At 36.1% G+C, this 25,017-nt stretch overlaps 2 protein-coding genes and 2 non-coding genes across 12 annotated transcripts; 3 read left to right on the top strand and 1 right to left on the bottom strand.

The window, feature by feature from the left end:
• Nucleotides 1–960: 960 nt before the first annotated feature.
• On the bottom strand, nt 961–12,361 carry cep63 (centrosomal protein 63). Of its 8 annotated transcripts, none has more exons than XM_052599464.1 (16): nt 12,262–12,361; nt 10,571–10,673; nt 10,012–10,189; nt 9,612–9,707; nt 8,295–8,390; nt 8,033–8,155; nt 7,803–7,916; nt 6,000–6,191; nt 4,908–5,053; nt 4,635–4,781; nt 4,429–4,531; nt 4,081–4,278; nt 3,837–3,923; nt 3,186–3,376; nt 2,160–2,481; nt 961–1,625 (listed from the first exon to the last, which is right to left on the bottom strand). In XM_052599464.1, exons 2-16 carry the CDS (start codon nt 10,609–10,611, stop codon nt 1,449–1,451), a joined length of 2,211 nt encoding a protein of 736 aa, XP_052455424.1. In that variant the 5' UTR covers nt 10,612–10,673; nt 12,262–12,361; the 3' UTR covers nt 961–1,448. The 8 variants fall into 8 exon arrangements, with proteins under 8 accessions (XP_052455424.1, XP_052455423.1, XP_052455426.1 ...); XM_052599463.1 differs by lacking the exon at nt 12,262–12,361 and adding an exon at nt 11,185–11,322; XM_052599466.1 differs by lacking the exon at nt 12,262–12,361 and adding an exon at nt 11,185–11,322 and having other exon boundaries at nt 2,181–2,481.
• A 2,794-nt stretch (nt 12,362–15,155) lies between these two features.
• On the top strand, nt 15,156–15,227 carry trnap-cgg (transfer RNA proline (anticodon CGG)). The gene has a single exon. It is a non-coding gene; the product is annotated as a tRNA-Pro (tRNA).
• A 326-nt stretch (nt 15,228–15,553) lies between these two features.
• Nucleotides 15,554–15,625, top strand: trnap-ugg (transfer RNA proline (anticodon UGG)). The gene has a single exon. It is a non-coding gene; the product is annotated as a tRNA-Pro (tRNA).
• A 601-nt stretch (nt 15,626–16,226) lies between these two features.
• On the top strand, nt 16,227–20,200 carry im:7152348 (uncharacterized protein LOC559250 homolog). Of its 2 annotated transcripts, none has more exons than XM_052599462.1 (4): nt 16,227–16,332; nt 17,472–17,890; nt 18,874–18,978; nt 19,247–20,200. In XM_052599462.1, the coding sequence occupies exons 2-4, from the start codon at nt 17,547–17,549 to the stop codon at nt 19,287–19,289; spliced, it is 492 nt and encodes a 163-aa protein (XP_052455422.1). In that variant the 5' UTR covers nt 16,227–16,332; nt 17,472–17,546; the 3' UTR covers nt 19,290–20,200. The 2 variants fall into 2 exon arrangements, with proteins under 2 accessions (XP_052455422.1, XP_052455421.1); XM_052599461.1 differs by lacking the exon at nt 16,227–16,332 and adding an exon at nt 16,564–17,151.
• Nucleotides 20,201–25,017: the final 4,817 nt, after the last annotated feature.

Below are 25,017 nucleotides of genomic sequence, written 5' to 3'. Positions count from 1 at the left end.
TTTTTTTCTGGGGTGGGTGAACTATGCCTTGAGGTTTGAAGACAGACTTTACAGGAGCTTTATGACAGCTTTCCATCTTACAAAAGACAATTCAACACTGAAAGTTCCGTCCTTTTAAAGCAACTGTTTTAACTGTTCAAAACAAAATTATCAGGTGCGTTCTTGGCCACAGTTCAACCGTTAAAGCAAGCCAAGTGTTGATTGATCTCTCGGTTTGCCCTTGACTTTGCCCAGGGCCCCAAGATTCGTAAGTTCCTAGCAAATCAAAAATGCTTTTCCTCTGCAAGCAAAAGAGTAAACGTCCACATTGCCAAATTCCTCTGTGCTGTTTGTTGAGCTCTGCGGGCCTGGTATCCAGGGTGACGGAATTCCGATCATAAAACCGCTGGACCAGAGCCCGGAAAAACATTTTTCCAGCACTTGCTAATCTGAGGAAGGGAAGAAGGAGCGAGAGAATAAATAAGAGACACATTCCAAAACAAATTAGATTTAGGATATTCCTATTCCCCCCATTTCTCAAAGCAAGGGAGCACATGTCTCGCACTCAGTATCACTCCGTTGGTGATATATGAGTCTGTGCTCAATAACAGCCTTTGGCTATCCCCATGTGCTGGATCCCACATGGATGACATTAACATATCGTGAGCTTTCTCCTGTTGAACGTGTGCGCTGCTGTAAACCGTCAGGCCTGGCACAATCTCTGCATTCTTGGGGTGAAACTCTACTAAATCATGACAGCGGGCTGTGATAGGCCACTAAACATAGGTGGAGACTTGAGAGAAAGCTTGTGTGTTTGACGTCAACTTTACATCTCCGCTGTGCAACACTGTCAAAGGATACGACCCCAGAGAATGTATCTAATCCCATCACATGTCCAAACAGCTTTTTCCCCGAAGCACAAAGTGACGAAGAAATAAAGCCATTCACACAAACTCACCCAACTCCCATAACAAACGCAGCTATGAAAACAAGCTCTTTTAATTCAAACTTAAAACACACATTCTTCACGATCATGTCAGTAGGTTTACAAAAAAGATGTTTTATGTTTGTTAAGGTTACACTGTACATAAATATTGACTGCATAAGAAAGAAAACGAGAAAAAGGCACAGCAAAACAGTACAGAGTGTCTAAAGTGCTCAAAAAGATGATGACGGTAGATGCAAGAGACCATGTGAAAGATCAAAGTTCAAGGTACAGGGAATAGGGAGTGTATATGCGATCATTTCTTCACTAGAGCAATAAACATGGAGGTATTCAGCACTTTTGGAACAGAAAGTTGCTTGGCACTGCTTTGGTGTCATTTTTGCTGCACTGATGTAACAAGAGTCTCGTCCGATCATCTTGCAGCATCCATGAATCCCAAAACACATTCTTCTTTCTCAAACAGAAATGTCCTTACAGACAGGTAATCACCTGTATACATCTCTGCAAGTTCAGATCAAGGCACTCAGTGGCCGTTTGGGGGTCTGCCGTCCTTGCCCAAGTATTTGGAGACTGTGTTGGCGTTTTCCAGCTTCATGCTGTGAATGTGGGCGTCCAGTCTCTGAAGCAGCTCTTGAGAGCGCAGCGTTTCCTCCTCCAGAAACCGCGTAGTCACCGAGCCATTTGGAGATCCAGTGGAGTCCTGGAGGAAGTGGGAGGAACTGACTGTTAAGGCTGTTGTGCAATGGTACCGTGTGCATGGCTGACATGCTTTTTTATTAAAGCAATGCCAAAAACAATATACACACACATACATACATATATGAATTATTAATTTATAAATATCATTATGCTTTGGGGAGTCGACCACATGATGCTTTACACCCTGAAATAATCCTGCCAAGTCATAAAGCCATTAAATTATCTCACATTTTAATTGACTTTCTGAACTCAACACATTCATGAGGGTCTGCAGGCTTTTTTTTTTTCATGTTAGTTGCACCATCACCACTGATTGAGATTTTTTTTTAAGCATAAGTTTCAAATAATTTTCCTTAAAAAAAATAAAAAAACAACTCGAGGTTTTCTGTTCAGGAATGTAATTCTTAATATGGATTTTTTACTCATTATGATATATATATAGTATTATGTATGAGTAGCATTTTTTATATATATTTTTGAATACGTTCATAGATGGGGACATCATGTCCCAGTGACCCATATCTCTATTACTGACCAAAGGCAGAAAGTTGTCTACCGAGCTGGAAGCTTGAGCTTCCTCTCCATTAACCGCTGCACTGAGAAGAGCTGCCATCCTGTGGGCTTTACGGCTTGAAGAAGAAGATGAGGCAGACGATGCAGAAGAGTGGGCCGGGGACACAGCCATCCTGCTCTCCTGTGACTGGCCATCGGGGCGATTAGGGGATGTTGGCGACAGGTTCTCAAGCTGTTTGAGGAGTGTCTGTATTTGGCCCTCGTAGTGCGAGGCTCTTTCCTGCATCCGAGTCTCCATGGCCTGTAGCTCCTCCTGGTGTCTGCGCTGTACATCCTCATCAGATCTGTGACAGCACATAACACAACTACATCATGCACTTACACACACTACCACTCCAAAGAGTTTTGGTGCAGTAAGATAAGTATTTTTATTCAGCAAGGATGAAATAAATTAATCAAAAGCAACAATAAAGACATTTATGTTACAAAAAAAATGCTGAAATGAGAATCCTGGGTAAAGTATCACGGCTTCCACAAAATTATTAAGCAGCACAACCATTTTAAACACTGAAAATTAAAAAAAAGAGATGTTTCTTGATCAGCATGTTATAATGATCATTTGACACTAAAGACTGGAGTAATGGTTGCTGAAAATATAGCTTTGCCATTACAGGAATAAATTACCTTTAAAATATATTAAAATCAAAATATTGTATCAAAATATATGTAATATTTTTTCACTATATTACTGTTTTGCTACTTTGGTGCATCAAAAACATCAAATATTCTTACTGACCCCAAAACTTTTGAATGCTAGTGAACATGTATTCAACGTCACTTGTTGGCAAGGATACCTGAATTTCTGTACAAAGAGTTCACACGATCATTGTCACACTTCTCCTTACTTGATGAGTGATCAAGAAATAGTGCAAAATCATAGAAATGTATTTTCCAAATCCTAAAACGTTAATTTTTTTTCCTTTTGGAGTTCGCTGACTGTGTGTGTGTGTGTGTGAGTGAACATTTTTTATGTGGAAATATCAGGTACCTGTTCTGAGCGTTCTTGTTCTGATTTTGTAGTAGCGCTCTCTCGTACTTGTCCTGCCAGGTCTGGTTGTTGGCCTCCATGCGAGCTCGTAGCTCAATCATTTCCAGCCTCAGATGCCTGTTCTCTTCCTCCAAACTGTTCAAAGATGACACATAGCTATCTCTAAGACTCGCCAGCTCTCCGTCACGCCTCTGACAGACAAAGCGAAAAAAGTGATCAACAAAAATACCAAAAAGGCTTACAAAACAAGAAATACAAATTAAATGAAATCAATCTGGCTTGCATCATAAATTCATCCCGCAGTTTGTAAAAGGTAACAAAATCCATTTAATCGCTCATGAACTGTTTAAATAAAAATCATATTTCTATTAAATGACATACAAATCTTTTAATTTCTGAAATCATGGAGTGTTGATGAATTATGGCTTATTAATTTAATGTATTGACACTTTCAGATTCTGTTAATGAAATAAGCAGTTTGAAAACAAGCAGAGATTTCATTATAGTAGGAGAAATCATTGGGCCTTCGAGTCAAAAAGATTGATACTGTTCAAATGATGTTAATGCAGATGCTGTTAATATAGCCCTGAACACTGTTTAAATGAACACAGAAAAATGAAAAGGAAGGTTTTCAGAGCAAAGGAGGGAAACCTTAGGTGATCTTGACTCGACTCTCTCAAGAAGATCACTTAGATGCTGATTCTCAAGCTTTAGCGTTTCAAGCTGGACCTGTGTCACCTACAAAAACCAACATAACAGCAAAATCAGATATAAGACATGATATAACAAACCAGTACTTCTCATCAAGCACAGGTTTCTTCTTTTTGGGTGATAAATGGCAGGTTTTTGTTTCTGATGCCTGATCTGGACAAGTTTCAAGTGTGTTTTGGTGAACCTTGAGTTCTGACGCCCGGCGCTCTGCTCGCTCCACTTCTGCCCGTAACTGTCGCTCGATACTGGAGGCCGAACCAGTGAGTGTGGCAATGGTGATGTCACGCTGATGAAGTTCGCTGGTTAACTGAGACACCTCCTTCCTCATTCCCTCCAGCTCCCCACATCGAGTCTGTTCAGCCCTCTCGAGCTCTGCACGTAACTACAGACACAAAGAGTTACATTCAACTAAATATGGTCATCAGTAATTTGTACATATTAAGAAATTGAATAATTCCTCTTATAAATAAAGCTGCTCAGCTGCACACTGATAATACCTCAAACTAAAAAATGTACTGCTTATTGTGCATACATGTTTGATTTCAGCTGTACAGCAAGTGTGTTCCTCCTCCATCTGTTTCCACTCGTTTTCTCGTCTGCTCATCTCTGCTTTATGCTTTCTCATGCTCTCCAACCTGACAAAACAAATAAAGTTCAAGGTTTTTATTCCAGAATAAATGATTCTTCTATTGTTAGTTGTAGCTGCTGTCATAAAGAGTCTTTTGGAAAACGTCTCACTTGTCTCGAAGTCTGATGACCTCAGCTTTCAGGTGATTCTCACAAGTCTGGGAACTGTTCAACTTGGCTGTGACTTTCTCCAGCTCTTGTCTAAGGAAGGCCAGGTTTGGAGACGAACCGTGTGATCCTAAACATTCCTCTAGAGACCTATACGAAGAGATAAGTGATTTGCACGCTGAGATTGATTGACACTTGATTGTTACTTTATGGACTGTTGTTAAATGATAAATCCTACCGTAATATTTCTGTGTATGTAAGCAGATGATAATATACCTAATGACTTGCTCTTTTGCTTGCAGAGTTTGGTTAAGTCGGGTCACTTCCCGCCGTAACTGCTGCTGCTGGATTCCTGTGCTACGTACAAACTGATCCTGAGCGTCCAGTGTAGCCTTCAGCTCCTCTCGCTCTTCACTCAAAACCTGCAGAGAACAGCGTTGCCATTATTCAAACCATCACATATGACATAAAAAAACATTTTGTGCTTTGCTCAGCTATTAATGCTTCAGCTATTAAACCAGGGGCCAGTTGCATAAACACAGCCACTATGTTATGATAATCAGTCTTAGTTTTCTGATTGAGATTGGGCAAATCTACATTTTTGTAACTGAATTTAAACAGTTATGACCGGTCTAGAAGAAAACATATGCCAAGGCTAACTTTTTAAGTCTAGTCTAAGAAGTATATGCAACTAGACCCAATATCTAATGATGCCTTAAAGTCATGTTGGAACAATCATATTATTGAACTGAGCTTTATGAGTTTTCAAAATATAAAAATGAAAAACAAAATCATCAAAAAAGAGCAATCCATGCAACTTGTGCACTATATTGCTTATATAACTGAAGTGTGAATTGATATTTTATGTTAGAAACAAGCCAACATGTAAGATTACCCAGTAATAACCTTTCCTTTCAAAGCTTCCGGTGGCAATATTTAATGTGCTCTATGTGTGTAGATCAATAATTATATGTGAATAAAAGCCTAGATTAAATGTGTTCATTATATAAAGTGAACATGCATTTTCAGAAGACTTGAATTAAACGGCTTGATTCATATGGATCACTATTAAAATGTGTTTATGTGCTTTAATTTTGAGGTTTTTATCTCAATGTATGGACAAAATGATGAGAGAATATTACAAATATTTTCATTTGTGTCCAAAAATTAAACAAAAGATTGATTTTGTAGAAACATGAAAATGAATAAGTAATGACATCATTTTAATCTTTGTGTGAACTAATCCTTTTAAGAAGGAACTCCCCAGGAAGACATAAAGGCAACATATACCTCCTCTTTTGTTTCTCACTCCACACCCCACACTGATGTCCATCTCTACCTCTACTATTCTTGTGGATCTGGATCTACCTGTCCCCGTACGTGAGCTGCAGCAGGACATCTGACCTGATGTTCCTGGATCGAGTCTCCCAGCTCATCCTGAAGCAGCCGAAGTCTCTCCAGTTCCAGTTCTTGAGTATGTAGGCTGTCCTGAGCCCTCTGCAGCTGAGAGCGCAGCCGCTGCAGTTCTGCCTGCTCCTGTGTCCGACCTACACCCTGAGTCTGACACACAACGTTTCACACACACTAATATTACAACTTTACTAATCCTTGAAAGACACCCAGTGTATCATCAGCCTTTTCCCTTCATGTTGTGGTACATGTATCTTTTGGCTTTAATCTTTAATGACTTTATAGTTTATTACAACTATTAAATATTTTTTTGGGAGTTGTCCTATGAAAAGCTTTACTGTAATTCATAAATCCAAAGTGAAGCATAGCAGCCTGTTACTAAGACCATAAATTAGGCAAAACCCATGTTGCCTATTATCATCTATAACAACAACAACAACAACATTTATAACAACAATAATGATAATAAACAGAAATATATATATATATTGTTTGTAACGGAAAACATCTTTAAAACATACAACTAAAACAAACTCTATAAAAGTGACATTTTGCCATTATAGTACTCAATATTTGACATTAATGATAATGGTTACACGTTATTTTAAGGTGTCCTAATTACAGTCTAATTATACATACAAGTACGGAGTAATAATAATTAACTACATTTCATTTATAAACTATATGGTTAGGATTAGGATTTGGGTTTGACTTAGGGTTACTTGCATGTTATTTTACATAATTAACTGTCATTAAAATAGGAAAGGATGAGTAATATGTTGGGAGGGTGGAGTTTTGGCGATCGACCCACCGGTAAAGTTCGTTTTCTCCCATTGGCCAATCATTCTACCGCCTTTCCACTGTCTGTGACATTTGGATATGATTGTCTCATTTCTCCTCATAGCAGCAGTCACACACAACTTCCAAATTGGTTATGAAGCAACCATCACCCTCGGCTTATGGCCACGGTAAAATTAATGATTTTACTGAATATAAAGAATGTATGAATATACCCACACAAAACCAATGATGCCCTAAATAAAAACACAGTAGGTTTTATGGCGCTAATCATCATACATAATGATTTAATAATTATAAAATAATTATTAGTCTTAAGCGTCCTTTTACATAATTAAGTGAAAAAATGTAGGTAATTCTAACATGTTCATCTAGCTCAATTGGTAGAGCACTGCATATCAAGCGCAGGGTTGGGGGTTCAATTCTCCGGGAACACATGATATGTAAAATTTGATGGCCTGAATGCACTTTTAGTCGCTTTGGATAAAATCGTCTGCTAAATGCAAAAATTAAGAATTCAAAATTAACCACGCTTCAGAAGTTAAAATATTTGAACGCATCTGAAGCTCAAATTAGAGCCGAAGTTTGGGTATATGCATATGATTGTAACTCCGCGCAGCTCCCGCACAACTCTCCGGTGGACATGAATGACTTCTGGTCTGTCTCTTGTGGGAGATAGTGGAAAGGTGGCTTTAGGCCTGCTTTTCCTTACCTTCACAACCAATCACGAGCCCCCCATTGCTTGGGCTTTGGGGCTTCAGCCCTGCCTAGCCCTTATATTAATCTGGCTCTGAATATGAGCTCCATATGGTCTTATATCATTCTACATGAACCATACAAGCCTGATCATAAACCTTTTTGATATGATTTTGAAAAACAAAGTCTTAATAATATATACACACACACACACTTTCTGACTATTATTTTGTATGCTAGGCTTGTAAATGTTCTAATTAGAGGCACCTGGATGAGAGCAAACTGTTCAGCCAGGTTCTTCCTCTGTTCCTCCAGTGAAGTCACTTGTTTCTGATACTGCAGTCTCTGCTGTTCCCACTCTGCTGAATGCTGACGGAACTCCTGCATTCACATACATAGATCTCCAATGAACTTCATTAAATTATTGAACTAAAATTATAAAACAATACTATATAAACGAAAATAAAGTCCATTTAATATTCAGCCAGTCTCTGTACCTCCAGCTTGCTTTTGAGGTGGGACAGCTCAGTCCTGTCCTCCTCTCTGCTCAGAGCTCCTTCTCGTGCCTCCTTCAGATGCTTACGCTGGAGCTTTTCATAGCTGTGTTTCAGTTTAGACAACTGTTGAAAGGAGGTAGCTGTTAACTATATTACTGATAAAAAGATGCTGTAGTGAAAGGAACTAAATCATGTCATACAGTGTGTTGGAGTGTAACAATAATATATACAGCACTGTTACTAAAATAAAAGCTGATCGTACTTCATCTTTTACATACTGCAGCTGTTCTTCATACTTCACAACCAGATCTTGTTTTCCAGCTTGCATCTCATCTAGCTGTTGCCCCAGCACTCGGATCTGGAGAACATAAGATCGGTTTATTAGAGCCAGCGTGAACTGCAGCTCAAACACTACACCTAGTGGAGAGTGATCTACTTACTACATAAACTATGACTTTACTATATAATGGAAAATGCAGTCCACAAGCATGTATATGAGGATCCAAAAGTCTGAGACCACTAGCTAAAATGTTTTTATTTTTCCTGAAATCAACTTTTTTTTATAACAATCTTATTATTAGTTTAATAATTTTACTGCAAAATCTAATTAATTTTTTTATTAATATAATATATTATATTATTATATATTATATAATATAATCATATTAATATTATTATTAACATCATGTATTATTTTGTCTTATTTTTTATTTATTTTATGCCATAATATTTCTCAAAACTTTTATTTTTTTAATTTTATATTAAAACATGATCTCAGACTTTTGGACCAATGAAGCAATTAAATTTCAATAGTATTAGTGATATTACTGAATTTAATATAATTTCATATCATTTATGCAACATTAGATGCTAAGTATCTGCATTTGAATTTAATGAACTTAATGTAACAAAACCAAAATAAAGAAATAATACCTTTAATAATTATATTAAAAATTTTAATTAAAAATCTAAACATTAAAATAAAACACTGCTATCCCCTATATTACAGTAATTATGTTATTATCAACAATATATATAATCATAAAGTTTCCTGACTTTAGATTTTTCTAAATCTTTATTTTAAAGTTAGATGGTGAAGAACATATTGTCAACATAATATTAGACTTCTGGAATAATTACAATTACATTTTAGACCCATTAAATATTTAAATAATAATAATATTATTATAATATAACATGATGTCATTTGGCCCTTTAATAATATTATGTTGATTTAATCAACCATGCAAGCATTTGCATTTTAATCTAATATATTCAGTCATTTATTCAGTTATATGTCATGATAACAATATAATCATTATATCAGAATACTGTCTTTCCCTATATTATACACTGTATTATTGTAATACCGTAGTGTCAATTTATTGATATGTAATCAGAGAAACTTATACAAGAAATACTGATGCATCAATCAAAACAATCAACATGGCTTTACCAACAACAGTCCTCACCTATCTAATATGTCACATAGTTAATGCTTATAATAATGCTCAAACAGAAGCATTCAGTCTAGTCTAGTCTTGTCATGCAGGAAGACCCACGTCTTCATGCAGTTCACCTGCTGTAGCCCCTTGTCCACTACCAACTTCAACATTTGGAAACCACCGTCCTGGAGCTCCAGCAGGGACATTATCACCTCTCTCACCCCAAGCGTCTGCCAGGGGTGAAGGCAGAGCATATGACGTATGTGATTTTGCTGAGCCATGATATTTAAGAGAGATCTTACCATGGAAAGTGTAACACACACAAAACCATCAAAATCAGTTTAGTCCTTCAGAAGATTCTGTGGCCTCATAGTACATTTCATTGTACTGAACATGCTTTGTCTCATATACTACAGTATTAATAATGGATCAGACCATGGAAAGTTGCTTTATAACTTTCAAGATGTACCAAAGCTGCTTCTTACAACAGTTTCACACTCTAAATGAAATTTTGAACAACAGCAAATACAATACCTCCGAGCTCCTCTTGTCGAGCAGAGCTTTGGCTGACTGGAGTTCCTCCTGCGTATTCTGCAGACGCAGCTTCATGGCTCGAACCTCAGCCTCCCATTCACGCCGCTTGTGCCCCACCATGATGTCGATCTGCCGCATCAGTTCCTGTAATTCCGGCTCACAGGATGACAGGACAGAGCTGTGTAGATGAACACAACATGCAACCTGAGTACCGCAAATAGTGGATGCTGTATGCCTGCACACAGTGGGTATAGAAAGGAATCACCCCATTTATAATAATCACATTTTGTTCCGTTGCAGCCTGAAACGAAGACATACATTATTTTTTTAATTTTTTTTTTATATCAAGCTGTATTTACTCAGTGCAACTAATAATATCCAAGTGAAAGATATAACACCAACATATTTGGGATAAAGTTTGTGGATAGGCACAAGTCAGATGAGTCTAAAATTGACAATATGGGGGGATTCTTTTCTATAACCACTGTACATACAAATGTATAACGCGAGTCGCTTTTTTAATATGTGGATTGAGCAGAATTTGAATTCTCCCATGTACCTGACATCATGATCACGCAGCGTGCTCAGAAATTCCTCCATTATTTCTCAGTGATCTTCCTTGTACATCTTTATTACAAAAGATCAAAATCTGGTCTGCATGCCTGAGAAAAGGAAAGAAAATTAGCAGAGATGAGAGCATAGTCTGCATTAAAGTTAGTTAAGGGAAACTGTATACAAATAAGTTAACATCGGAATGCTCTGAGAGAATTAAGTTGATATTTCAAGTTGTCCCTGACATACTAAGATTTCAGCCATTCGGGAGTCAGGTAACGTTATAACAGTATTTCATTGGTCAAATATTGTAATATACGAAACAGAAAGGGGGTTCCAATGCATACTACGTGGTGAGCTATTATTAGAAGCTGAATATAATGTGATATAATTACGTTGATAAGTGATATTTTTCGGTGTTTTTGCACACTTGGTCTTATTGTCTTATTGGTTTGTTACTAGTAAATCACTTCTTGGCTAACATTAGCCTGTTAGCGTGGAAAAAATGGTTCGCGCATTGTTTTAACGTTACTTTTACTGTGTTTGCACAGAACTACGATCTTTGAATTCGAGATAAACTTTGTGTTAAAGTTATTTTCTGAAAGTACAAATCTCACTTACAGTTTCTGGGACACTTGACATCTTGTTTGTCAGTTGGGGTTGTAGGGGTGACAGAAACTCAACAGTTGAAAGAGCAACAAAGAATAACACAAGACTAGAGAACAGCCACTCTGCCTGCGCTTCCGCAGAGTGTCACGTGCTTCACAGTAAGGATTCTCATTGGACACGTTTGTACAGTCCGCAACATCCCTGGTTAAGTTTGCTTGTAATTTGAATGATCTATTGCTAGAATTCCTTTAATATCCCATTTCCTTCATAATTTGATCATACATTCTTTAAGTTTTTTTTTCTTTATTCCTTATAATTCCTACAGGTTAATAGAAAGAAATGTCACATTTATCTTTAATCATAATACATAATGTATTATTGATTCTTGTGTGTCCTAACTGCATGTATAACTGATTTCTTCTGTTCTGTTTTTACTAGGAATTGTTTTAACTTTAATTATTTTATTAAATTCTGTAATATTCTCTTCCTTTATTATCTGAGTCCCCAATCTTTTGCCAGTGGTTATCAATGAGGTTTTAATTCATGTTTTTCCTTCATTTTTTACAAAGGAAATCTCTTTTTGTCATTCTGAATAAACTTTTTTATTTTTTATTTTTTTGGGCTCCCCTATTTAAACATCCTGGCTTCCGCCACTGCAGTATGTCCATTTCCTGAATCTTTAGATCCATCATTCAGTATAAATTTCTAAATATTTCTAAATATAAAAATATTTTTATTTTATGTATTCTCATACCAACCTACAGATATTGTCATTTCCATTCTCTAACAATTCCTTTTTATTTTCAATATTGCTTGTAATTTGGGATAGAGTGGTGCATTTAAATGCTCTATATAACTTATAAAATATAACCAGACATGGGGACTTGTGACTTGGTGACTTGGACTCGAGTCGACTCGAGTCGCTATTTTTAGGACTTGAGACTTGACTCGGACTTGGAAGTTAAAGACTCGGGACTTGACTTGACTTGAGACACGATGACTTGAATGACTTGAGTGTTAATCAAATCATGTTTTCAGTTTGAATATAAAATATATAAATTATTTTTTAAAATAAAGTTGATTACTCACCTGGAGCGCAGGCTGAGAATAGCGTCGTGACTGGATCAGGACACTATCATCAGTCATGCCCTCTCTACCTTACACACACCGCACCCACTTAAATCAGATATCACATCACATCAACACGTCAGCCTGAGAGGTACCGAGGGTCATCGCTTTTGTCTTCAATAGTTCGCGACTAAAAACGCGTGGAAAACGCTAGTCGGGCCGCTTTCTCCTTCTTTCCAAAGCGCTCGGACAGAAGTGCTCCTGTGGCGTCTGTCGTTGCTAAGCATCCATGACACGCTCTCTCTCAATGAAGACGTAGAAATTTCAGCAAAGGATAAATGGATTTGCAGCACTAAAAATCGCTCGCAGTAGCTCTGCTACTAAATTCATTTCAAAATGGCAATCCATATACAGCTATGAACAGCTGTTCCTTCATGTTAGCTGAGCTTTCAACGTTGATACGGGAAAGGATGAAGCTGATTGGTTAGTTATTGTCACATGACCTGCAGTGCGCTTGCGGCATTCTGAAAAGTTTAGATGTTTTTAACTCGATGCGGTGCGCTTCGTGAGCGTGTTGCTTCCATTATGAGCGCGCATACCGCGCGCCTACATTGGAAATAACGAACTTGCGCGCCCACAAGACGTGATGTGAACGGCCCCTAATGATCCGCTAGCAGGCAATCAAAAAAACGCATTCCAGGGGCGGCGCTAGGGCTGGGCTAAGGGGGCATAAGCCCCGAATATTTTGTTACCTTGTCTTTCTCATAGAGCAAAACAATTAATCAGAAAAACTAATGTAGCTGCCGCGATTACCCAATCATCTTTTGGTCTGTACTGTATATATGTGTGTATATATATATGTGTATATATATATATATGTGTATATATATATATATATATATATGTATATATATATATGTATATATGTATATATATGTATATATATATATATATATATATGTATATATATATATATATATATGTATATATATATATATATATATACATATATATACACATATATACAGTACAGACCTAAAGTTTGGACACACCTTCTCATTCAAAGGGTTTTCTTTATTTTCATGAGTATGAAAATTGTAGAGTCACACTGAAGGCATCAAGGGCTATTTGACCAAGAAGGAGAGTGATGGGGTGCTGCGCCAGATGACCTGACCTCCACAGTCACCGGACCTGAACCCAATCCAGATGGTTTAGGGGTGAGCTGGACCGCAGACTGAAGGCAAAAGGGCCAACAAGTGCAAAGCATCTCTCGGGGAACTCCTTCAAGACTGTTGGAAGACCATTTCAGGAGACTACCTCTTGAAGTTCATCAAGAGAAAGCCAAGAGTGTGCAAAGCAGTAATCAAAGCAAAAGGTGGCTACTTTGAAGAACCAAGAATATTACATATTTTCGGTTGTTTCACACTTTTTTGTTATGTATATAATTCCATATATAATTCCACATGTGTTAATTCATAGTTTTGATGCCTTCAGTGTGACTCTACAATTTTCATAGTCATGAAAATAAAGAAAACTCTTTGAATGAGAAGGTGTGTCCAAACTTTTGGTCTGTACTGTACATAACAAAAAAGTATGAAACAACTGAAAATACGTCATATTTATATTCTATACTCTGAGAGAGAGAGAGAGAGAGAGAGAGAGAGAGTGTGTGTGTGTGTGTGTGAGAGAGAGAGAGAGAGAGAAGAAATGTAACAGTTTAATGTTGTATGTGAACTGTGTTTGAGAGAGAGACAGAGGTGTTCAGAGAGGAGTCTGTTGGATGTTTAGTTTTATGGACTCAATGTTGAAAATGTAAAACATTTCAAACACTGTTGGCAGAAGTGAAAAATAAATAATTTTAGGAAGTTACAATTTTGTTTGATTCCATGAAGTATTTTACTGAACATGAGTATTTACAATGCAAATCCAAATTATTTTAATTTACTGACAGTTATATCTTGTCTTTTAACTTTATTAAGATCAGATTCTGCAGGTAAAATAACAATATTAAGGTGACTTGACTTGGACTTGACTTGACATAGCTTGTGACTTGACTTGACTTGACTTGCCCAAGAAAAAAATACTTGGGACTTACTTGAGACTTGAAGGTTAAGACTTGAGACTTACTTGAGACTTGCACATGTGTGACTTGGTCCCATCTCTGAATATAACAGACTCTATTTAGTTGTCACACCATCAAACACGACTTTTACGAAACTTTCATTAGCCATTTTGATTGCACAAACCAATTTACAAAACCTATTAATGAGGAATATATACATTTGGTTTTAAAGATAAATTTACACAACAGTTGTACATTACTGGTATTTCTGCCTACGCCGGTGACAAGAGTGGCAGCTGTACAAACACTCTACATTATCGCAAAGGACTGTGGGTAATTTAATCGCCCATCCATGCATCCATACATACGAGGTGTTCGTGATGACTTATGGATTAGCTGAGTAACGTAAACTTTAGTAGAAAATGCAAGAGCTTCAAAACACGATTAGGTTACAACAAATAGATAATACAATTAAACTTTAATAATGCATGACTGTTTACAAATACACGTGTTTTTGGTAAGTTAGTTAGCTAACTAGTTATGGATACAAGAGTTTACCGTAAGTTATATATGCACATAATTGTCATTATATAACTGTTATTAAAAATGTATTTTACATTTGTCGTGTACACATACATTCTGAACTCTATTCAGTGAGAAAAGTGCTCAACAATATAAACGTATTCTTGCAACATTGAATGAGGGTCATAAGAAGCGTTCATTGTTGTTCTGATGTGGTTTAGCAGAGCAAATTTAATATGCGTAGGTATAGCAACAAAGTTTCTCATAAAACATTCCGCGACGGTGTGTAGTTAGGGTTGTATAGTCTCAGGTCAGAAAATTTGTTGCACGTGGCTCGTTGGTCTAGGGGTATGATTCTCGCTTCGGGTGCGAGAGGTCCCGGGTTCAAATCCCGGACGAGCCCATTTGTTTTTCTAAATGTTAGTTGTTATATGGTCCGTTTACTCCTAGTAATATGTAGAACATCTACGCTAGCGGATTTAACTGTGAAAACGAAGAAATGTCTACGCTAAATACAAAGTAACGCTACCGTTGCGTAATTAACTTTACGTAGAAAAAACTGCACTGACTGACGTGTGTAACTTACATTCCTATGCAGAGAACAACCATCTGTTAATAACACTAACTTCGACAGAATATTATAATTAAAAGACATTATTTTCTGTGATTAAATAGTTTGACAGTATTGCACTAACGTTCAATTGACATGAATACTTCTCATTCGCCAGTGGCTCGTTGGTCTAGGGGTATGATTCTCGCTTTGGGTGCGAGAGGTCCCGGGTTCAAATCCCGGACGAGCCCTTACATTTTTAATTCATTTTATTTAGATTTTTTTGTAAGATGATATAATAGTTCTTGCTTATTATTGTGGTTTATTTACTAGCAAAATCCAACAATTATCTAAGAACACTGACTGCTCAAGAAAACTGGTCGAGTCATATTGGATGTAATTGTAATTTTTTTTTTTTACGTATTTAGGATGAGAAAAAGCTTTTTACAAAAAATTACTAACATAGAAAACTGTTAGAACAAGTGTTTTCCATTATTCCAGATTAACCTATAATACTTTATAAATAACCTATTCATATTATGATGTACTCCTCTCTGTTAAGACACTATGTACCATCAGTATTTTCAGATCAGTATTTTTCCCCTTTTCTTCCCTGCCTCTGACATTTCTCTGTCCTGAGATCCAAAACTCTCTTCCCCTATCCAGCCAGTGTTGTTTTGTGTTGACCTGAACCCTCAGAAGGATAAAAGTTTAATCATCATTGCGATAATGACATGGAGATACACTGATTTCTCAGTAACTAGTGAGATTTGCTTTGTGTGGCAATGGGGGAGGAGTAGGACATGTATCACCTCCCCCACGACTCCACAGCCACTTTAAAACAGCAGCAGCGGTTACTCAGACTGACAGTTTGCTCTTATTCACACACCCACTATTCTCCATCAGATGAGTTCATCTCCTGACAAATATCTGTAAGTGGATTAGGAGTCCTTCTACTGTAAGTATATTTCTTGATTTCTTTCCTTTAAAACTGAGGTTGATTTACATCTATTTTTGTTTGTGTTTCATGAAAATTAGTAAAAAATATTTTGATATTCAGTTGCACAGCAAACAATCTTAGTTTCTTAATAAGTATTTTGTTGTTGTCCAGTAAGGTATCCAAACCTCATTAAATCAAGAAAGAGTTACTTCAAAAACAAAACTGTATAAGATGTTGTCTTATTTTACAAATCTTGATAACTATTCTAATACAACTTTAGTTTTTCTTCTTACCTCATTATCAAAAGTTCCTTGCTTAAAGTCTAAACAATTTAGACAGGTATATAGAAAAAGAGATGTATTTTCTGAAACAACATATTCTTATGCACTATTGCTTCTTGTACATTGGTTTTTAGATGTTTTTAGTGAATAAAAATAATAATTAATTGAGTGATTTTTGCAGTGTGTTGGTTAACATGATATAGAAAGGACACACTGTTCAAATGGTTTGACACTGAGTCAAGTTACAGTTTGACTAAGGATGTTTTTCATATAATCTTTCACCTGACCATCGCTAACAAGACAGCAAAATTAACTAAACATAATATTATGTAAGATTAGTCTTTGTACTGGAATACTATATAAACTGTTGTATTGGTGAAGTGAAATGTTAGATGTTCTCATGGCTGCAGAAACCAAAGATCTTGTCATTCTTTCATGCAGTATTGTTTTGTCTGCATTAGTACTCAGAAAGGGGTCAGAGGTCAACACTCAGAGGTCGTATTCAAGACTAACAGGTGGTCTGCAGCATTAGAGTAGAATACTGTTAGGATGAATGGTCAGTGGGGGTCTATCGGGCAATGGCTTTGCCATCTGCTTCAAGATTTTTTTGTCACTTTACTTTGCTTAAAGAAATAGTTCACAAATCTGAAAATTCTGTCATCATTTACTCATATTGTTCCAACCCTGTCATTTTTTTTCTAATGAAGACATGGATTCCAATGTTATGTTTATATATATATATATATATATATATATATATATATATATATATATATATATATATATATAAAGTAATACAGGTCTGGAATGACATGGATGCATGTAATTAATGACAAAATCTTTTTATGCACATATGGACTACGTTTGTTTTTACAGAGTACACTAAACAATTTCCAGAAGACTGAACGCCGCCACCATCATCAGATCAAACATCAGTTCCAGTGTTCAGCCATGGTGCTGTTTGAGGATCAGGAATGTGGGGTCTGTTACCTGCGTTACTCCCGCATCGACCGCGTTCCCAGAACTCTCCACTGCAACCACACATTCTGCACCCCCTGTCTGGAGACAATGGGGCTGCATTCCAGCGGCCTGCGCACCATTCGCTGTCCCCTCTGTCGCCAGGTGACTTGTTTGGACCGTGGCATCAGCTTGCAGGAGGCTCTTTTTGTCAATAGCCAAGTGTGGGACAACATTTGTGATGAGCAAGAGGAAGAAGAGGATGAGAGACAGCAGGAAAAAGAGGAAGAGGGGGGAAACGCTGATATGCAGGTGCTGTCCTCATCACAAGCTGAATGGTGAGTGGGTCACTGAAATGACAAATTGATGTGTAATTGTATTCAAAAATACATTTCAAATGCAATTCAAACATACAAGGACTTCTTTGATGAGTGTTTTTAATTAATTAATTAAATATTTTAAATGTCAGGGGGATGCAACTGTCCTGATGATATAATTAAGAAAAAAGCCTTATTACCAGCATGGAATTCTCAAAAAGAAAATATTATTATTAAGTAGTCTGGCATAATCAATGATTCTTATAGAAAAAAAAGCTGTTTAGCAGTCTTATTAAAATATTATTATTATTATTATTTGAAACATTTTTGTTAAAAAATGAAGAAAATAAAAAAATAAAAAAAAATAAATAATAAATCATAATATAATATAATATATAATGGAATAGACCCTAACAGACCCAAATGACTGTGTGTCAAAGTCCCTCCAAACATTTTTTTTTTTACAAATATTTGTTTTCCTTGAAAAATGTAAAGAATAAGATGTTTACACTCACACTTATTCATGGAAAATATGTTATTCCTTTTAAACTTGGTTACACCACATGACATTTCTAGAGTCATTACATGTGAACTTTCGCTGGAAATGGAACTTGGTGAATTCGTTTTAAACTAGATTTATCAAATGTTTTTCATTGTCGTCATATTCTTATTTTTCATTGACCAGGGCACCTCAGTGACTGGTGACTAATGTGTAACATGCCACCAGATGCTAAAATTAATTTACAGAGTCAAGTGAGCCTTTTGAATCAGCAACCTCCATATCACCTGATTCAGTTTATGAGTAGCCAGAATACTAGCAGAAAGTGTACACCCGTTGTCACGTGAGATTTTGTTAGTAGTGCATTGGGTCTCAAATCCCTCTAATATTTTAAATACTTTTTAAAGAGACAACTCAGAGTGTCTGAAATAGTAGCTATAACATACGGATGAATGCATCTGTGTTCCCATTCACATACCTAACTTCTTCTTGTCTCTGTTTTTAGTCCAGTGCGAAAACAATACAGACCCAAACTCCGACTCCCGTCTTTCCTGAAGAGAATGAGTTTCTCCAGGCAACCTGAAGAGAGGATTGTTCCCACCTGCAATGTGTAAGTCTTCATCCTACTGTAATAATCGACAACTAAGTTGAAACTAAATGTAAAAACATAGGTAAGTAATTGATGACACAATTGTCAAATTTGTGCAATTTTAATAAAGAGAATTAGTCAGGGATTGTAATACCGTCATATTAACACAAATACACTGGATGACATTTTTTAACATTATAGTGACAGTTGTGTTCATTAAAAGTAAGAATAAAGGAAACAACAGAATACTTGCAGTTTTACTCCATTTTACCTTTGTCTCTCAACACAGAGAAATGATGTCATGGAGAAGGATTTCATCAGAAGAGATTTAATGAAAAGTGCGACAGACACCATAAGCAAAGGATTAGCAATACAAACAATAGACTTTCACCATCTGCTTTGCTTCTGTCATATGCGAATTACGCCTGGCATACTGAAAAAGCGGGAGCAACAGTCAGTCCTGGACAAGGTTGTTTAAACAACTCCGAACCCCTCCATGTGCTTCAGCGACTGCATTTTCCACTTGAATAGCCACAAGTCCGAATCCTGCTCCTCCATCTGAGGGGAACTTCTCATTAGATATTCCACCCTTAATCCATCCCAGCTGCTGAGGCCGGATTTGTTTCAGCTGTCCCGAGAGACAGAGGGTCCCAGATGCGAAACAAGACTTTCAGAGCAGATGGCAATCTTGGAAAGATTCGATTCACCCCTACTTCTCAAATGGACGCTTTTAAGTTATTTTAAGCTTTGTTATTTATATAACTTATAAATTATTGTAATTTAAAAATTCTGATAGCTTGAGTCTTTTTATAAAGCACATCCTGACATCATGTTTTACAAGACTATCTAGAGCAGAGGGGGTTCACACTTTTTTGATACAAGGACCCCAAATATGACATTCCCCTTGTGAGGGACCTCTATTTACAAAGAAAAACAAATAATACACTTTTTTTTTTTTGGATATATCGTCATTGTACTTTAAAAATAATAAAATAAATGCAATACCATGACTTTTACTAGTCTTTTATAGACAAAGGAAAGATTATATCAAATGAAATGTTGAAATTGTTACAAATGTATGCCAAATTAAAACCATAAGTATATTCCATACTGCTGGCATATTCACAGTTGTGAGTCTGCAGCTGACCAAAAAAAAAAAAAAAAAAACACAAAGAATGGAATCACTCAGCCGTGTCAATGGATTATACATGCTTTTCATTAAACATATGTCATCTTTTATGGATCATTTCTGAAAAGAGTTTTGGTTTACCAAAGTTTTTTATATTACATTGGCAAATACAGAGTCGTTATCTACACACCTGCATGTGCTGTTTTCTGAGGAAAACTTTTATAATGTTGTCATTATAAAAGGTACAGAAATAAACATTTGCTTAATTAATAACATGACTGCAATAAATTATATAAAAATAAACTGGAAAAAAAATCTAAACATTTAAAGAGAATTCTTGATGTGAATTCTTGGAATGTGAAACAATATGATATGTTTCCTCAGAAGGCTTCATGAGCAGATAACTCAAGCAAAACAAGGATGTAAAGCGATTATATAGCTGTTATCATGTTTGACAACATATTCTTCTACCGAAATCACCATGCGCTATAAAAAGACTATCCATCGAGTCAAATCACCAGTCTTTGTCTGTGCTGCTGCTTTACAAGCCTCATATATATCTAGGTCAAACAGATAACTGCTGATTTATGATTTTCACTGATGGTTGATCAGACCAAATTTACTCACAGTTTCAGGAAAGAGTGTGAACTAGTTTCACCTACACCTATGCAAACCTGTTTGGAGAGAAATAGTGGATTAAGCTTTGACCTGTTGTGACAGGTCTGGCAAAGCTTTCACGTGTAAAATTATACTGCTTAATTTGACAGTTATAACTTAAAGCTGTTTCCTCAGGTTTACAATCTCTTAAGACTAAACACTAACATCCTGTATAGATATAATAGCTTTCATTACAAAGTCAAGAGATTGTACTGTATGAAAACAACTAAGACAACTAAACAACTAAACACACACACACACACACACACACATATATGACCCTGGACCACAAAACCAGTTGCTGGGGTATGTATTGCATTTGTAGCAATAGCCAAAAATACATTGTATGGGTCAAAATGAAACTTTAATTGCAATTTTCTCAATATTTATGCACTGTCAGATTCCAGATTTTCATATAGTTGTATTTTGGCCAAATGTTGTCCTAACCTAACAAGAGGATAATTTTTTCAATCCCTTATGCTCACTTAGGCTTCATTTATTTCATCAAGTATACATTGAAACAGAAATTTGGTAAAACACTATTACATTTTAAAAATACCTCATTTCTATTTGATGCATTTTAAAATATAATTTATTCTTTTGATAGCAAAGCTGAATTTTCAGCAGCCATTTACTTCAGTTTTCATGGTCACATGATCCATCAGAAATCATTCTAATGGGATAATTTGTTAATCTGTTTTAAAATTATCTGGATTAATTAATTAAATTCATTTAACATTATAATAATCCAGATTACATTTAAATTGTAATATTTCACAATATTACTGTTTTAGCTATTTTTCATCAAATAAATGCTGATCATAAGAGACTAAAATATATTTTCCAAAATATTATTCTTATTCAAAACCGTGTCCAGTTATGCATGAGAAAAGAATAAGAAAAATGAGAATGGTCAATAATCTTGTTTTTTTTTTTTTTTTTTTGGTAATAAGACACTTTTATTGATTTAACTGATTTGGACCGACATGCTAGATTTCTATACAGTGTGAACGGTAAAGCTAGCTCTGAATCAATCAGGCTGGCTCCACTGAGCTAAAACATATACACAGGGAATGGTTGCACCCTTAAAAGCATAACTCATTTACACACAGACATTCACCCAAGGTTGATGTAGCGCTGTGTCAATCACAATGACTACCGGTAGTACAGGTACACTGATGATATGGTTCCATCCACGGGGCGTATCTGCACCCCATTAAATTCAAATCAGAACCTCTTTTCAGAAGATAAGAGTGAAGAAAAATGTAAACAAAACCAATAAATACCGCCATTCAGCTTAAGTTAAGTGATATCTTTCAAACCCCTCTGTGATGTGAGAAAGCATTGGCGCAGGCAAATCTGCTTTTCCCTTTTCTGGGCCCATATTCAAAGAAATTTGTACAGGCCACCCAATAATCGCAGCTTTGTGCTTTGTTACTACAAAGTCTCAGCCTTCTTAACTTTTTATGTTTTTATGCTCTTTAATTTGTAGTGAGATAATTCACATCAGTTCAAGTGGCATTTGAATCTGTGATATTTTCCTCTTTAACATTTGCAGAGTAAAAAACATCAGTAGGTCTACATTTTATTGCTGTTTTCTATGTTAAATGTGAAGAATGATGGATGTCATTGACTTTTTTTCTTTTTTCTTTTGAAGGGGAGGGGGCAAAGTAGTCCAAAGGTGGAATTTTCACATTAACTTCACGCAATATAACAATTTTATTATCATAATTTTGACTTTATTCTTAAAATAATATGACGTTAATCGTATTTATTTATTTATTTTTCAACATGGCACTATAATGCTGCCATAGGCTATTTGTAGCTACTTAATGCAAACACATTTTTTAAACAGAAATACAAAATAAATGAAAAACAAACAAAAAAGTAAAAAATAGTGAGGGGATATTATAATTGATTGTTAATAAACTAGTTTATAAACTAGTTTTCTGAGTCAGTACCGCAAAGATGAATTGACGAACCTGACTTGCCATCTCTTTCCTGGACGTGCCTTTAGAGAGAAATGCATTTATTTGGATTACATAATGAAAGGTTTTGCTTTTGATTTGAATTATTTAGTTTTAAATTAATAATGTAAAACATTATATAGATATATTTATCATTTCGGAAAGGCAAGTATTCGCTGAGTTTCAGTTCATCATTATGAGGCACTCATGCTCAAGACAGAGATGACAGAAAGCGCATCAGAAAGCGTTTGTTTTCCTTATTTTACAAAAGCACAAGGGTTTGTTGATATTGTGAGTGCACACAAATAAAAATGTAACTGCAAATGAGGTCTACCTGCCAATGAGGTTTTATCTTATCTTTATGTGGAAAAATGACAGCATATTTTTAAGCGTTCACCGTTTTTAAGCTATCACTCGTTATGCACAAACGATTGAATATGCATTCAACAGTGCACATTTATTTAGGTTAAAGGCACAATATGTAAGTTTTTGTCCCTAAAGAGGGCGTGTATTCAATACAAACAAACAAACAAAGGTGTAGTTTGATGACGCCATAACTGAGTATGGAATCATGGGAGTTGTAGTCTTCATCCCCACAGCCGATGCAATCCGGGCAGAAATCATGTTCATGGATAGCTAATAATTTATTACCATCGCAGTATGAAGCAGAGTGACGCTAAAAGTCATTGAAGTGAAACGAGGCCGCTGAACAAGCGCAAAAAACGGCTCGAAAGCAGCAGAACTTTTATTATGCCACAGTCGACTGCTTCTGCTCCTTCAGGTCATGCGAATGTGGGGTAAAGCAGCGCTGTTTAATCATAATAGATACATTTGAAAGTTCTGTTATAATACTACTCTGGGCAGTTGTCACCTGTCCAATAAAATGCATATCAAATTAAAGCATCTTTGGTGTTTTCATGTTTTCTATTAAACAAAACTGGAAATTTAAGGACTATGACATCTTTAGGGGACACAATAGGTGCGTTCGACTTGAAAGACGTCTACAGACAGCGATCAACAAGAGTAGCTGCATGCTTGCAGTTGGGGGCAGAGTTGAAAATGGAGCAGTCAAACCGGACACTTTCTGCTCCCATTAGTGACACTCACGCGGTGTTTACATACTTTATCACAGATGAAGAGAATTAAATGAAATATTTGTCAAATACAGACATTTCAGAAACATTTCCATGAGCAACAGAAACACTTTTTATATACTGATTAATACAGAGTAGAATAAAGGTCAACATAATCATATACAATTTAAATACTAATAAAGTGGGGGTATATATACTTTTATCAGTGTTGTATGATAAATGTAAATCAATAAAACAGTGCGACCACAATAAAAAAAAAAGAAGCTTTTATCCATTCTTAAAGCACAGATTTGTGGCCATTATTGGAACTGAAAATGTTTGAATAATCCGAAACACACGTGATCGTCGTCAGGTGGTGAATCTGACCAATCGCGAAACATCTGTGTCGTCATCAGCTCTCCAAACACTCTTGTGGTACTTTGATGACACACGTGATAGTCATGTAGCGTCGGCGCCGTCTCAAGTCGGACAAAATTTCTAACCGGCATGCACTGCTTCAAGTCAGATTGCGATCGGTTTGCACGGCAGTGCATGAAGTTGAATGCACCTAAAGACACTTTGAACACTGTTATTGTCACTAGTTAAAATTGATTATTTCTCTGGATTTAAAAATTATGTGAAACATTTGGGATATTTAATAAAAAGATATTACATACTGTGCCTTTAAATGTTTAAATTAAAGTGTTTTATGTCTATAGATTTTATTTTAGGCAAGTCGTCGTGTTGATTTGAGAAGGCTAAATTGATCATAAACAAACATTTGCTCAACTCACTGCCACTGGCCGCTTGGTTGTTCCCTTTAAAAAAACAAAAACCTGAATTTAACAAACATAACATTTTCCAATTTTTTTTCTAAATGAACTTAAGTGAAATATTACCACTTTGCCACTAAAAACTAAACTGAACTTTTTTAATGGCTGAAACGGCAGCTGTGTAATGGGGAAGAAAGAGAGAGTGAAAAGACACTGGGTCCAGTTGGACTCGGGCAGGGAAATTGCAGGGAAATTCATTTCTTCATTTCAATTAAAAGTTCCCCTGAGCTCGGTGGATCCCCAGTCTGCCCAGGCCCATATACCTGCATTCACAGACACTATGCCACTGATTCCAATTAAATGCTGCTGGATTTAGTAGGAAAAAAAGTGATATTTCACTTTGATTCTGCATGGCGCTGACGTCATTTGCTCCTACTTGCTTCCTAAACATCACATATAGC

The sequence above is a fragment of the Carassius gibelio genome, chromosome A6 (genome assembly GCF_023724105.1).
Source record: "Carassius gibelio isolate Cgi1373 ecotype wild population from Czech Republic chromosome A6, carGib1.2-hapl.c, whole genome shotgun sequence".
NCBI lineage: Eukaryota > Metazoa > Chordata > Actinopteri > Cypriniformes > Cyprinidae > Carassius > Carassius gibelio.
This window is presented reverse-complemented; position numbering and strand designations above follow the sequence as displayed.

What these genes read in the sequence shown, in the direction of transcription:
- im:7152348 (XM_052599461.1), top strand. An exon ending in TCCTCATCACAAGCTGAATG is followed by an intron (nt 17,891 to 18,873) that starts GTGAGTGGGTCA and finishes CTCTGTTTTTAG; the next exon opens with TCCAGTGCGAAAACAATACA. An exon ending in ATTGTTCCCACCTGCAATGT is followed by an intron (nt 18,979 to 19,246) that starts GTAAGTCTTCAT and finishes CTCTCAACACAG; the next exon opens with AGAAATGATGTCATGGAGAA.
- cep63 (XM_052599464.1), bottom strand. Translation starts at nt 10,611, where the DNA reads ATGGAGGAATTTCTGAGCACGCTGCGTGATCATGATGTCAG. An exon ending in TGCAGTATGTAAAAGATGAA is followed by an intron (nt 8,156 to 8,294) that starts GTACGATCAGCT and finishes TCCTTTCAACAG; the next exon opens with TTGTCTAAACTGAAACACAG. An exon ending in AACAGTTTGCTCTCATCCAG is followed by an intron (nt 6,192 to 7,802) that starts GTGCCTCTAATT and finishes GTTGTGTGTCAG; the next exon opens with ACTCAGGGTGTAGGTCGGAC.